The following is a 15,450-nucleotide window of genomic DNA, read 5'->3' on the forward strand; positions in this document are numbered from 1 at the left end:
TCTAATTTCAATGCAGTATTGAGGGAGTGCTACATTGGTGGAAGAGATGTTAAATCCAAAACCCATTTGCTGTTTCAAGTGGATAGAAATGATTGTCAAGAAATAGATTATCTGGTCAATTTCTCATTGCTGTTTTGGGAACTTTTCTGCGTCAAAATCATTGCTACATTTTCTTACATTAAAACAGGGACTACACTTAAAAGGTATTTCATTCACTGTAAGATGCTTTCAGTTGTTCAGAGGTAGTGAAGGGCTCTGTATAAATGCAAGCTCTTTTCTCATAAATACAGAGATGAGGAAAGGTGAATGAGGAAAATATAGATTAACGAAATAGACAGAGAGCAAGTTATATAAATCAGATACTTTTCATTTCAAATATCTGGGATTTTATCCCAGGGCTTTATTTTCACACCATGGGAATTAGTATTCATTTTCAAATACTCATCTTAAATTACAAATATATCAATTTCAGAATACCTTTAAACATGTAGAATTAGAAGATTTGTTGTTCACAGTATAGATAATTAATCTTAAACTGAAGAGTTAATCATCATCATCGTCATCGTCATTATCATCGTCATCATCATCATCATCATTGTCATCATCATTATCATTGTCATCGTCATCATTGTTATTGTCATCATCATCATCATCATCATCATCATCTTCTGTATTGACTTTTCCTGAGAGAACATCATGGAGCCATTCTTCTAGTTCATCAGTTGATGGTAGATCATCATCATCTTTAATATCCATCCAGACACTGTCAGCCTATAAGATATTAGATGTGAAAATCAGTGCTAAAGCACAATCAATTATACATCAATCAAGAAAATTATAAATTATTAACTTCAGGAACATGCGCATAAATACAAATATTGTCATATATGTATCTGAAAATGCTACATGAAATCCTACAATCATACCTACATTGATTAGGAATAGAAATGGCTATGAATAAATCCATCAGGAAATCTCATTAGCAGAAAATAGAATAATCTTCAAATAAATCAGCAAAAGTTATTCATCAGAAAGAGACCGGTTCCAATTAGGAAAAGAGAATTCTAAAATGTACAGGAAATATTGAGGCTATGGGCCAGATTTTCCAGTGAGTGGCAATTTCACACAGATTACCCCTGCAGTTAATCTCTTTTTTACAAAAGAAGAGAGCTCTGTATTTCAGAGAGGAGATTCAGCACAGGTTTCTTAATTCCATTCTGGCAGTTCTTTCGTAATGCAGAACTATCAGAGGAAGGCAAACCATGTCACCTTTTCACAGCAGTCAGACACTGTAATTTGAAATTTAAAAGCCTTGACAGACACTTTGACAGATGTTATGGTGCTAAGAGGGCTGGATGCCAGATCGGTGGTGAATATGGTGCCTGGCAAGTGCACTAAGGGGGTAGGTGCCAAGAAAGTAAGGTGTCTGCTAGGCACGGGTAGGGTACTGGGTGATAGGATGCCAGATGGAGTGCAGGGAAGGTGTCAGGGTGCCTGGTGACAAAGGGGCTAATAAATATTTAGGATAGGTCAGGTTGGGCTGGTCCTGTGGGGCATGGAGAGGATAGGTGTTGTGTCTGGGTGTGAGTGGTCTGAGGGTTGTAGATGGTGTAAGTATGGAATCAGTTTAATATTTACTTAGGTGTTAGCCTATGTATTTAATAATATATACTTTCCTGAGTAACTATTTCACTTAATTTCATTTGAACCATCCAAATTCTCCAATTTTAATGGAAACTTTTGTAGGGTTCCAAATGTAGTGGAATTGCCCAGTGGAAGGTTCAATTTCCTGGACGATTCCTTCACAGAGTACTCCAATGGCATTCCACAGAGTTCCCATCCTCAACTCCACCTATGTCCATATAACAATTGATTGGCCAACAGTAAATGTGCCCCAATGTTCTATTGATGTATTAGGTGCAAGTCCTTTTCTGACCTGCAGGGCACTAGCTGGAGCTTTTGATGACTTCACTATGTGGTGTGGTTGACCATCTGACAACAATTCAATGGATTTCACTACTGGCACCCAATTGTTTTGCTTCCTTTCATTGCATTGGACTTTTATGCAGGGATTAGAGAAGTGGGGATTGTTCTAGAGCACCTTCACCTGAAGAGAAATTAGGTTTTTTTCAGTTATTCATGGAACATGGATCTTGCTGGCAAGACCAACATTTATTGCCATCCCTAAGTCCTCTAGTGAAGGTGGTCATGTAGCACTTTTTTAAGGCATTTAGTCCATGGGGTGAAAGTACTCCCACAGGACAGTTAGATAAGGTGGCCCAGTAATTTGATGTAGCAATGATGAAGGAATTGCAATATATTTCCACATCAAAACTCCATGTGACTAGAAGGGGACTTGGAAGTGGTGATATTCCCATTTGCTTTTGCTCTTGTTCCTCTGGCCAGTAGGGATATGCATTTGGGAAATGTTTTTGTGAGCTGCAGTGAGTAAAGATGTATACATTACAGCTACATTGCAGCAATGTTGGAGACAAGGAATGTTTCTAAGATAATGGAGAGGTGCCAATCAAGTGGCCTTCTTTGTCCTAACTGAGATTGAGATTTTTGAGTGCTATAGCAGCTGCACTCATCCAGCTAAGTGAAGTCTACTGCATCACACTCCTGGCTTGTGCTTTACACATGAAACAGCTTTGGGGAGTCAGGAGGTGAGTCAATCCCCACAGAATACCAAACTGTCATTGTAGAATTGATGTGGCTGATCCAGTTAAGGTTATGGTCAATGTTGAACCCTAGGTGCTAACGTGTGTTGATGGTGGGGATTTGGCAATGGTATTGCCAAAGAATATCATGGGAAAGTGGTTAGATTCTCTTAGAAGCAGTCATTGCCTGACACTTACGTGACATGATTTTTTACTTGTCATTTATCAGTTCACAATTTAATCCTGTCCAGGCCTTGCCATCTACGGACACAGACTGCTTCTTCACATGAGGAATTGTGAACAGAACTGAACAATGTGTAAGCATCAGCAAATATCCCCACTTTTGACTTTATGACGGACTGAAAGTCATTAATGAAGCAGTTTAACATGGTTGATCCAATGACACTGCCCTAAGGAACTCCTGCAGTAATGACATAGAGCAGATGTGATTAGGCTCCAACTGCCAAAACCATCTTCCTTTCTGTTAGGTATGTCTCAAGCTAGTGTAGAGGTCTTGTCTTTAACTCCTACTGACTTCAACTCTACCAGGGTTCCTTGATGCCACACTTGGTCAAATACTGCTGGAACATCAAAGGCAGTCATTCTTACCTTACCTACGGAGATCACCTCTTCCATTCATGTTTGGACCAAGGCTGTCATAAGACCTGGTACTGAAAGGTCTTAGTGGAACCCAACTTCAGCATCAGGTTTTTAGTGAATAGGAGAAGGGTGATATAATAGTAATGTCCATGGTCTAGTAATTTAGGATCCCTGGGCACAAGGGTTCACATACCACCATGGCAGATGATGAAAGTTAAATGCGATAAAATATTTTTAAAAGATAGAATTAAGAACAGAGTCTAGCCTAAAAGTGAGCATGTAATTGCCGTTAATTGTCAAAAGAACACATTTGGTTCACTGAGATAACAAGGTGTAGAGCTGGATGAACACAGCAGGCCAAGCAGCATCAGAGGAGCAGGAAAGCTGACGTTTCGGGCCTAGACCCTTCTTCATCCTGGCTGGTTGAAAATGCTTCAGCCTTATCTTTGCCCACAAATGCTAGTCTCAACCATCTATCTGCATGGAACCTCCTCTTTTCATTGTTTAATCATACATCATTATTCATGACCAGATAGCTCAGGATTGCAGACTTTAGATTTGATCTGTTGGTTGTAAGTGTAGTCTATAGAAAGCTACTCTGCAGGTTATTGGGCATGTGCTGTACCTTAATGTGGTTGCCACCAGGTACATCTGGTACAGTTCTTGACATGTTTTACAATGTTCCTCACTCATCAGATAACGAGTGAGTGAAGGAGATTCTGGGTCAAGAGATTACAGATTGTGGCGGGATACAATTTTGCTGTAGTGGTTGACCCTCGGCACATCACAGGTGCCCAGTTTTGAGATTTCTTCTAAATTGAACCCTTTTATCATGATGGTAGTGCCACACAAAATGTGTTCAATGTAAAGATGATTTCACCTTCACAATGCCGTGTAGTGGCCAATTCCACAAGTACTGTCATGGTGAGGTGCAGCTGTGAAAGGCAAACTGATAAGGATCGGGTCAAGAAGGCATCTCCTTTGTTGTGCTTCTCAGCACCTACCACAGGCCCAGTCCAGGAGCTATGCCCTTCAAGACCCAGCCAATCTGATTAGTCCCAATTCAGTATTCATAACAGGGTGAATGGTCGATCTCCTTTTGTGCTGTATTCTTCCAGTAGTAGCTTTAGGAAGTGATCAATAAATAAAAATGAATCCTGGTCTTTTTTTTTGCACTCACAGTCAAAAGTCACCCACGCCTTTCCTCCAAAATATCTCCCACTATTATAACTGTGATTTTAAAATACGTGTTTCATTAATGCTAATTGGCTATAACATGATTGATGAATAGTGGACGCTGTTTGGATAACGCAAACTTTCTGCTGTACAGGTATAGCGATTTCCCTATAATGTGATTTTCTATAGCACAAGGTCACTCAAGAACACAATTATTGCATTATAGAAGAAATACCTGCAGCTGTACTTTCATTTAAAACACATGACTTGCATTCGTCTAAAGGTTTAAGTATGTACACACATTTCCTTGCAAATCTATATGTTGCACAGTATCTAATCCCAGCAATACACATACGTATAAGTTTATGTGAATAGTGAAATTGAAAAACACCATCACATTCTTACATAAAGTTGTAAAGAAATAGATGTTGAGTAAATATGTCGTGATATCCATCTACTGTCACAAATGGTATACAAAATCACAATTAAAACAAAGCATGCACACATAAAATAAGAACATGCACTCTGACAGTTCTGTAGATCATGGTAAAATATATTTATATGGAAAAGAATACAAGAACACCAGACCAATGACTGGATTTTGCTGATACTACTTACATCAGTGACATTAACTATTCCAATCTGAGGCTTGTGAAGGTCAATCTTGAAAGTTTTCTCCCAGTAAGTAAACAGCTGAAATAGACACAAAAGGAATGTAAGATTAAATTACTGAAATATAATTCCTACCTACTTGTTACTTTGTAACATGTGTACTCACCAGTGGGAAGTCATCTGGGTCAATCCACACAATGCTTAGATCTGGATTATTAGTGTTTTCTCTTGCTACCTCTTTTAAAATTGACAAAAATTCATAACCATCTGTAAAGGAATAGAAATTCCTTAGTTATCTCCATGCATGTGACCAAGAAGTACTCAGATGAACAAATATTCCAGAGATATCAATTCACTTCTAGCTGCCTATGAAATACATTTTTGGTGGATTCAGCATCAACTTTATGGGATAGATACTATACCTTGAAATAACATCGTTAAAATTAGTGAATAGACATTTAATACATTTGCATGGTCTTCTGCAATTTGAATGCCAAAGTACACGAATGAGCACTCGAAATGTCATACCATTCAAGGCTAATGGCCAAGTGTAAAATGTAGGATTAGTCAGACTTGATGGGCTGAAGGGCTTCTTCTATGCTGCATAACTCTAACACAGGAAGAGTGGAACTCTATCCAATCTCTCCAGCCTGTTCAGTCATTCAATTTAATCAAGGCTGATCTATTTAGCCGCATTTCATCTATACTCCTTGATACTCTTCTCCAACAAATATCTGATATTTTTTGTCTTAAAAGTTTCAAATTCCGCAAAATCCACTTGAAGTAGATGTTTTTCAATGCCATTATTAAGTACGCTATCAATATTATTCCATTGCTGAACATATTCAAGGCTACAACAATTACTGCGACAACTACAACTTCAATTCATTTAGTGTTTTTAACACAGCAAAATTTTTATAGGATAATTATGTTAAGCCTGCTATCTACATTCTATTATTACAGACAGCAATTTCCAGTCTAATTTGAATAAAAGCCCCAGATTTCCTAGAGAAACACAGGTATATCTAGGTGAAAATCTCGCAATGCTTAAATGATAGGGATCTGCTGCAGGGCAGGGGATACTTGGCAACATATCTCTCTGTTATACCTTTTCTCATCTCATGTTAGTATTATTTGTGCAATTTAAGCTTCCCTTTTTTTTGTTAAAGCACTTACTTGTCAGTTCACATCTGTGAATGTGTTTTTCCTAATTCGTTTTTAAATGTTGTATAGTTGAAAGAACTGATGATTTTTTGACGTAAGGTCTGCTGGTTAACTTTCCTGTACTCTTTCACAGATGCTGTCTGACTCAATGAATGGTCCAGCACTTTTTCTTACACTTTCAGTCTTTCAGAATCAACATTTTTATTTTATGTCTACATTAGTGTCAGCTGATCCAGAAAAAAGTTTTAATAATAACTGAGTGTTTATTCAATAACATGAAGACTTCCTTTGAGCAGTGAGGTTGGAAAATTGTAAGCTGATCCTTTGCAAAAAGGTTTATATTTTCAAGTTTCAAATGTAAGATATCTCCCAGATATTGCCATATAAGGTTTCACTCACATTCCTCAATAATGAAACATAACTCAGTGATATGAATAGAAAAAGAAACCTTTCTACAAGAATCATTCAGAGCAAGGCAACATTGCCAAAAAGAATACACAGCGATGCATACGAAAAATTGGAAAATGATACTCAATTGGCAGAATACAAGAAAAACAAACACTCAAGTATCACATTTCACCATTAGTTTTCAGGAATCTCATAGATGGAGTTTATTTTCTTGTGAGAATTCTTGCCACAACATTTGCAGGGTGCGACCTCTGCCAGGCCCTGGCGCTCATCACTTTTCAGCCATGGGTTTCAAATATCCGCAGGCAGGGCAGGGCACAGCAGCTGAAGAATACATTTTATTTTTAAATTTACTGCGTAAAGGGAAATTAATTGATTACCCTTCGTTCAAGAGCTGAGGTAATAAAATTTCCAAACTTCCCACAAAGCTGTATGTCATTAACACATTTGTGTTCCTTGTGTCTGGTGTTGCTATGGCATTGACGGCAGAAAATAGATGGGATTACATAATGTCATCATTACTGCATCATCTGAATGTACATTCCCTCCTTGGCTTTCACATCTGGCAGAAAATCCCACAAGTAGGATGATGCTGCAGGAAGACAGCTGAAGAGCTCCAAGCCAGAAATCCTGCTTCCTGCCTATCCTACATCTTCTCAAAATCAGGCAAATGTGATGATTGATTTAAATAGATACTGGAATGGAATTATTTAAAAAATGTATCAACTATTGTCCATTTAAACAGATATCTTACATTTGAACCTTGAAAATATAAACCGTTTTGAAAAAGGATCAGCTTACAATTTTCCAACCTCACTGCTCAAAGGAAGTCCTCATGTTATTGAATAGACACTCAGTTATTATTAAAACTTTTTTTTGTTTAGCTGCACTAATATACACATAAAATAAAAATGTTGATTCTGAAAGTCTGAAGCTGTAAGAAAAAGTGCTGGACCATTCATTGAATCAGACAGCATCTGTGAAAGAGTACAGGAAAGTTAACCAGCAGACCTTACGTCAAAAAATCATCAGTTCTTTCAAATATACAACATTTAAAAGCTTCAACTGTATTGAGATATTCACTTGAACTGAAGGAGTCTGTTCCCATGCTATATGACTCTATGACTTGCATTGCCACAGCTTCCAGTGCTACGGGCCAAAATGGGAAACAGATTAGTGTCGTCACATCTTTGTTGACTGGTGTGGACACACAGTGGGCCTCCTTCTGAGCTGTAAACAATTATGAGTCTCAGTCAGCATGGTAATGTCAAATAACCACAGGCAATATGACAAGTCATTGGACTTCAAAGTGATTCACTAGGCTGAATTTTACCAGAAATTGGTTAAGGGTCAATCTTGGGCAGTTTCATGGAATGTCTTACCACAAAAATCTAACAAATTTCTCACATTATCTTCCCAACTCCACCTCCTTAGTAGTTATCCACCATGCCCTTAGGGCACCTTGCCTTTCATATTCTATCACTTGCCACTGCTAGAGTATCCCTGGATTCCTGGCACCAATGTCAGATTTACAAGGTAGTTGTAAACTGGGTGAATTGCTGACAGTCTGGAGCTGCTCTGTATAGTTTGAGTCGTTTGCCCTGGACATGTTAGACAAAAGAGAATCAGTGCCCTGCTTTGAGGACAGGGACCAGAAGGCCCTGGTGGATGAGGTGGTGCACAGGAGGGCCATCCTCTTACCCCAGGCCCAGCAAAGGAGACCACACCACCGGGCCTTGGCTTGCCTGGTCCAAGCTACCACTCAAGTCAGTGAAGTGTTGACAGTTTAGAGAAACACCCAGTAGTGCAGGAAGATTAATATTAAATAAATCTAAATCCAAAGAAGGTCAATGACTTTCTCTGCTCCTTGATGATAAATGCCATCATCATCTATCTTCTACCTCATAATTGCTCTGTCTTTGCTACTGTACCCACCTCCAACATACTTTACCATTCTTCTCCAACCCACTCTCATCCCCCAATCCCCACTGTCTCTTAATCCTGCAACCCCTCTGCACTGCCTACACACCCACCCAGGGGTGTGAAGTTAAACTAATGGTTTAGATATGTGAGAAAAATAAGTGATGTGCCACATGGCTTTTTTCTGTGTTATAACAGGATCAGCTTTAATAGAATTTACCAGGGTCTTCTTCTTCAGCAAAAGCAACAATCTGGATCCCATCCATATCATCCTCCTATGTAAAAGAATTACAAATTTGTTACTTTATGAGGGATTTGTGGATGTTCCTGAATGTTAAAAGGAAGAACTTGTATATACATAGTTGCTTTTATATCTTTAGTACATGTCAAAATGACTTACATGCAACATATTTTTCTAAAGTGGAGTCATTGTTGCTAGATTGATAACTGCAACACCAATTTGCATACAAGATCCCATAAACAACACAGAGATAAATGACTAGTTAATCTGCTTTTGTGGAGGAATAAGTTTTCACTTTGCTCTTTGCATTGTGTAGTATGATGGGATCTTTTGTATCAGCATAGGGAGTCAGGACTTTATGTTAAATTTCAGATATAAGATGGTAATTGCAAAAATGCAGTACTCCCTCAATACTGAAATGGTGTCAGCATGGATTAAACACCCAAGTTCTACAGAATGGCATGAACACTCCTAACATGATTTAGCGACAACTCTGCCACCACTGATCCATGTTAAAATTATAATCTCATATTCTATGATACCTTTGAGTACATGTTGAGCCTGAATTTTTCCAAGAAAGGGACCACACTCTTGAGTATCTAGTTCTTCTAATCTGTGGCTTCTAATGTGTTCAGCCTAGTCACCCTCCTCCTTTGCTGTCTTATGTATTATTGACGCCTCTTTACTCACCACCTTTCTCATTGAGAAAATAAGCCAAATTTATTTAAATTTAACAGTTTCTCATCCTTGCTAATTACACGAAATGTGATTTCAGGTTTGTCTTACCCAGGTCTCAAACACATCCTCTGGACGCAGTTTCCTGAGGGTTGATCTAAAAACAGAACAAACACAGCTTTAAATTAGTTACTATGTTCCACTGTTAAAGATTTTTCAACCTGCCCCTCCTTGCTTGTATTCATAAAGGACTGACCTTACTTTGGATCATATTTTGTATATTGTTTTGATACTGACTTGATGACTTTTTTTTAGGAAAATCAAAAATTGACACTGATGCCCACCCAGAACCTTGCAATAATGGCCTAGCCAGGAAGAGATGGAATAGATGACCATCTGCATGACCACTGCACTATATAGCAGTGATATTTCCTTGGAGTGCCAGTGCTCCTGTCACTTAAACAGATTTGAAGCTCACACAGATAATGATAACAGCAAATGTGCATTCTCATTTAATCCAGATTACTTACAAACATATGAAATATCAGCAGAAGTAGGCTATTCAACCCCTCAAGTTTGTTCTGCCATTCCATAAGATCCTGGCTGAGCTGTTTGTTTTACAAATACCACATTCCCATCTACGCCTGATAATCTTTGATTCACTGCCTAACAAAAATCTATCTACCTCTTCCTTTAAAATATTTTATGACCCCGCTTCCTCCCTCTCCAGAGGCAGAAATTTCAAAAGTCACGTAATCCTCTGAGACAGCACTGTCAGCACTAAAAGGTGACCTTCACTTTTAAAACAATGCCCCCGAGTTCACAAGAGGATACATCCTTTCCACATTCACTTTAGAATCTTATCCACTTCAATCAAATCACCTCTCAATCCTTTTAAACTCTAGTGGGAGCAAGGCCAATCTGTCTAACCTATCCTCATAAGACAAGCCACTTATTCCAGGTATCCTAGGTAATGAAATCAAATCATAACAGCTATTGTTATGTACCTTTTATGTTCTTGAATAAATTCTACGATTTCTTCCTCTGAGTGGGGTTTATCAGGAATAGTGACCGAATCATCCATGAAAGGCTCATAAAAATCCACCTCATTCATCTTCAGTGAGAGTTTCTTTGCGACCTACCCAGAGAGTGTATCAATGAAGAAAATGATGAATATAGAATGATAAACTTAAACAGACCCCACATAATACTGTAAAGAGAATTCTGCCAGAAACAGCACGTCAATCCAAACGATAAAAAAGGGCAAAATATGTATTTCACAACAAACTAACATAGGCCCCCCGCTTGTAATTTAAAAACAACACCAAACAAAACAAGTTTACACGTTTAAGTAGAGACTGGAATTCCTGACATAGCTATATGATACAAATTAAGCACATTGAGAAAGCAATTATAATTATTTTGTTTTCACTTATAACCACAGCTGCATTTCTGTTTTAAATGTTTCCCTTTGGAAGCAGATAACTTTATTAAATTAATTAACATTCATTATGAAATGCTGAATGGATAGACTTTATTTCACAACATTATTACTACAGGCAGTACCCAGATTGCAAAAGGGTTCTGTTCTGGAGTCCTTTCCCAAGTCAATTTTCACACAAGTCAAAGTACAATGCAGGACAATGCAAAGCAGGCATTCGTAAGTACAGGAAAAGGTCATTCCTAAATTGGGGCCCACTGCAGTTGCTTGCATCACTGCAATGGAGGACGCATTCTCTTCATGGAAGTTAGTTCTAAAAATCTGAGAAAACATCACATAGCAGATCCAACAGAAGTCTAATAAAGAAGTTAAATACTGTAGATGCCAGAAATCTGACATTATCAAACCTACTGAGGTTTAAGTCTGAACCTTGTGTTTCTCATTTTTGCTTTTGGACCACAACAGGTCATTATTCTGCTATTCACACCTTCTCTGGCCCCACCTTTTGTCTCTTGTCCCTTTATCATTTCCTTTGGCTATTCCCATCAATTTGTAATTGTCATACAAGGTTTCCCATCCTCTGCTCTATCAAAGACCTGATTATTTTTGCATTGTTTCAATCTTCCCACTTCTTCTCCTTAAAAATGATTGCATTTCTAATTTTTCCCAGTTCAACTTAAAGGTCATGACCTGAAATATTCATTTTGTTTTTCTCTCCACCAATATTGTCAGTTGAATATTTTCACAATTTTCACAAATCAACATGGTCTTACTAAAGGGAATTTGTGTTTGACAAATCTATTGGAATGTTCTGAGGATATAGGGAAGTCAAAGGGAAAACTTGTAATAAATGCAATATATCTGTGTTTTTAATAAAAGCATTTGATGAAATGCCAAAGAATAGGCAAGATAAGAGATCATGGATTTGGTTTAATATGTTAGCACAGTTAGAGGATTGGATAACAGACAGGAAGCAGATAGTAGACATAAATGGGGCATTTTTAAAATGGCAAGTAAGAATGGTGACATACCACATGGATTAGTGCTGGGGCCTTTGCTATTTCCAATCTATGTTCGTGACTTAAATGAAGAGACAGAGACTACTATGTTTAAATTTGCTGATGATATAGAACTAGTGCAAAGGGAAACTATGGGGAGGACACAGAAAAGCTGCAAAGAGACATAAAGAGGTGAACTGAGTATAAACAAGATGGTGGACGGATTGTAATAAAGGGACCGATGAAGTTATTTCTTTTGGTCATTCAGCTGGAAAGGCAGAATATTTGTAAGTGTGAAACTTGTAAGTAAACTCAAAATACTGCAGATGTCGGAAATATGAAATAAAGACAGCAAGTGCTAGAGAAACTCAGTAGGTCTGGCAGCATTTATCTAGTTCTGAAGAGTCATAATGAACTTGAAATGTTAACTCTGTTTTTCTTTTCACAGATGCTGCCAGGCCTGCTGAGTTTCTCCAGCGTTTTCTGTTTTTATTTGAAACTTTTAGGTGTTGTTCAAAGATTGGCGTGCTTGTAAAAGATTGCAGAAAGTCGGCATTCAGGTACAGCAAGCGAATAGGAAGCTAAATGGTACCTTAGTCTTTGTTACAAGGGAAACAAACAACAGAAATAAAGAAGGTTTGTTAAATTTGAGGGGGTTTGGTGAGACCACATCTGGAGGACTGTGCGTAGTTTCCATCTCCAGATTTAATAAAAAAAACATTTTTTTAGCACCCTGTAAGGAAGGCCAATTGATTTTCCTCTTTTTAACACCCTCTCCATTGCTATCACATTCTAAGTGTACTAGAGCATAGTACGCTAGGAAACAGCAAATTATCAAGGTTTTCTTCAGTAAAAGAAAGAGGAATTCCCTAAAAAAATATAATAAACCATGACATCAAACACAATAAGGGTAATAAATATAAAACAGTGAGTAACTGGTACAGGCATGGAGAAAAATGCAATTCAGAAGTCCTAGAGTCCTTGAGGTGTTATAACCTGAGACCACATTATTTGTTGTCTGTTATTCTCATGAAGTTTGAAGTTTGTAGGTATCTTTAAGGTCTTAATGAAGGCTGTTTCCCCGGATAGCTTTTATACCAGGTACTGTTTCCTGAGATGATGAGAGAACTGGCAGTGAGAGAGAGGGAGAGAGATAGAGTTTTCCAGCTCTTGCTTCAAATCCATGTTTCTTTCTATTCCACACAAAAACAGCTGTTCAAATGATATTTCAATGTGTATTCCTGAGTCTGGCTCAATTTACTTTCCAAGCGGGCTAACTGGTAGGTGAGACTTTCATTTCTCAACACATGAAAATTATCATTAAAATGTGAATTAAAACATGAAATGCAAATTTCTTGGCATTGACTCAATTGCCTGCATTGAGTTTCAATAAAATGGTAATTTCAGTTCCAATGGATTAATTAACTGTACAAGATGCTGGTGAGATCACAACTGGAATACTGTGATCAGTTTTGGTCCCTTTACTTAAGGAAAGTTTTGATTTCATTGGAGGCACTTCAGAGAAGATACACTACGATGATCCCTGGAATACAGGAATTGTCTTATGAGCAAAGGTTAGACAGGTTGGGACTATACTCATTGAAATTTGGAACAGTGAGAAGTTATCTCATTGAAACATATAAGATTCTGATGGAGAGAGATAGTAGGAAGAAGTTTCTGAAGAAGGGTCTAGGCCCGAAACGTCAGCTTTCCTGCTCCTCTGATGCTGCTTGGCCTGCTGTGTTCATCCAGCTCTACACCTTGTTATCTCAGATTCTGATGGAGCTTGACTGGATAAATGTTGACAGGATAATTCCCATCAATGGCATAATCTTAGAACAAAGAGGTGCCAACTAAAGACTGAGATAATGACAAATTTCTTCTCTCAGAGCGCTGAGAGTCTTTGGAACTCCTTGCCACAGAGAACTGTGAGGGGAGTGTCTTTGTTCATATTTAAGGCTAAGATAATAGATTCTTGATCAGCAGGGGAATCAAGGGTTACAGAGAAAGGGCAAGAAAATGGACATGAGGAATGCTGGATCAACCGTGATCCTACTGAAATATACAATATGGGATAGATGCTGGAAGATTGATCAGGGAATCTAAAATGCATGGGCACAGTTTCATTACTCTGTTCCTAATACAATTAGTGGCATTACTATTTCATCAGACTTAAGTTTGTATTTTATAACTAGATCTAATCAGGGTGATAAGTCAAAGTGTTGATCATTTGTGGCTGAGATGAGGAGAAATTAATTCACTCAAGGGGTTGTGAATCTTTGAAGTGCTCTGTACCAGAGCTTATGAATGCCCCATTGTTGAATACAATTAGGGCTGGAATGGATAGGTTTTAGATCTCTCAGGGAACCAAGGGATATGGGAAATAGGCAGAAATGTGAACCCTCAACCCATAAAGTTCAGTGCATGCTTTTTAAAAAACCTTTAGGACAAGGCACCACATGAACTTTGGAGTCTTTTTCAAGTAGCTTTTATCATAAATAGATTTTCCAGGTAGTCCTTATTTACTGACAGAGAAATATGCGGGTTGACATTGACATTAAATAATAGAAATTGAGGTAGATATTAAGGGAGAGATTAAGAAAAACTACAGAAACAGATAGTTAGAAATAGAGATTTAGTCAAACAAAATGATTGAATGAATGGAACAGTAATATAAAGACAAACAATATGACACAACATTGAACTCCTGCAAATAGGGCATTGAAGTTTAGAAAGATTCATTGTTTTAATATTCAAAACAATTTAACTGTTACTAATTAGGGTGGGATGCTGTGAGGGTTGGTGTGGACTTGTTGGGCCGAAGGGCCTGTTTCCACACTGTCAGGATTCTATTCTATGATACTTTAATTAGTGGCAATGGGCTACATGTTAGACTGAAATTTATATTTTTAATTGGATCTAATCAGAGTAATGAGTTAAAAATTGCATGTAGTTCAATATTTAGCTACAAACTGTTTTGTCATTTGGCTTTGCTTTGTGCTGAAACAATGGTTGGCACAACAAATTGCAATGGCATGACAATGTTTTGTTAATTATTTCCTAAAAGCACACACTAAACCAAGTCATCCTAGCAGCCCGTGGAGCAGTGAAATAATTAGAGGCAGAAGAATTAGGAATTTAAATACAGAAATAGGTCATTCAGCCTCTTGAGCCTGGTCTGTCATTCAATCAATTTCTGGATCAATTTCTTAATTTCATCCACCCACCTTAACTCCATATCCCTTTACACCATTGGCTAGCAAAAATCTCTAATTGTGTTATCATCCAAGTTTTCTTTGTGGGAGAGTGTCAGGCTTCTACAAGCTTTTCTTTAAACAATGTTTTGAAATATCTCTCCCAAATGGTTCGATTCTGATTTTACCTCCTTGTCTATGACTCCCAAGCCAGCAGGAAACGTTTGTCTCTATCTCTCATATCAACTGCTTTCAAAATCTGAAAAATCTCAATCAAATCATGCTCAATTATCTCTATTCAAGAAAATACAAGTCTCATTTCTGAACTGTGAAATCTCTCGTCAGTATTTCATCTTTAGTG

At 37.8% G+C, this 15,450-nt stretch overlaps 1 protein-coding gene across 3 annotated transcripts in view; it reads right to left on the reverse strand.

Annotated features, from left to right (window-relative positions):
* Positions 1-446: 446 nt before the first annotated feature.
* casq2 (calsequestrin 2) overlaps positions 447-15,450 on the reverse strand; it is a 38,208-nt gene continuing 23,204 nt past the window's right edge. For all 3 annotated transcript variants that reach the window (XM_048602986.1, XM_048602984.1, XM_048602985.1), the window contains 6 exons: positions 10,464-10,594; positions 9,568-9,613; positions 8,761-8,815; positions 5,215-5,315; positions 5,055-5,129; positions 447-771 (listed from right to left, as the gene is read on the reverse strand). In XM_048602986.1, coding sequence (XP_048458943.1) covers positions 544-771; positions 5,055-5,129; positions 5,215-5,315; positions 8,761-8,815; positions 9,568-9,613; positions 10,464-10,594 — 636 coding nt within the window. In that variant the 3' untranslated portion in view covers positions 447-543. The remainder of the gene's footprint in view (positions 772-5,054; positions 5,130-5,214; positions 5,316-8,760; positions 8,816-9,567; positions 9,614-10,463; positions 10,595-15,450) is intronic.

Source organism: Rhincodon typus, chromosome 11, assembly GCF_021869965.1.
Source record: "Rhincodon typus isolate 14 chromosome 11, sRhiTyp1.1, whole genome shotgun sequence".
Classification (NCBI taxonomy): Eukaryota; Metazoa; Chordata; class Chondrichthyes; order Orectolobiformes; family Rhincodontidae; genus Rhincodon; species Rhincodon typus.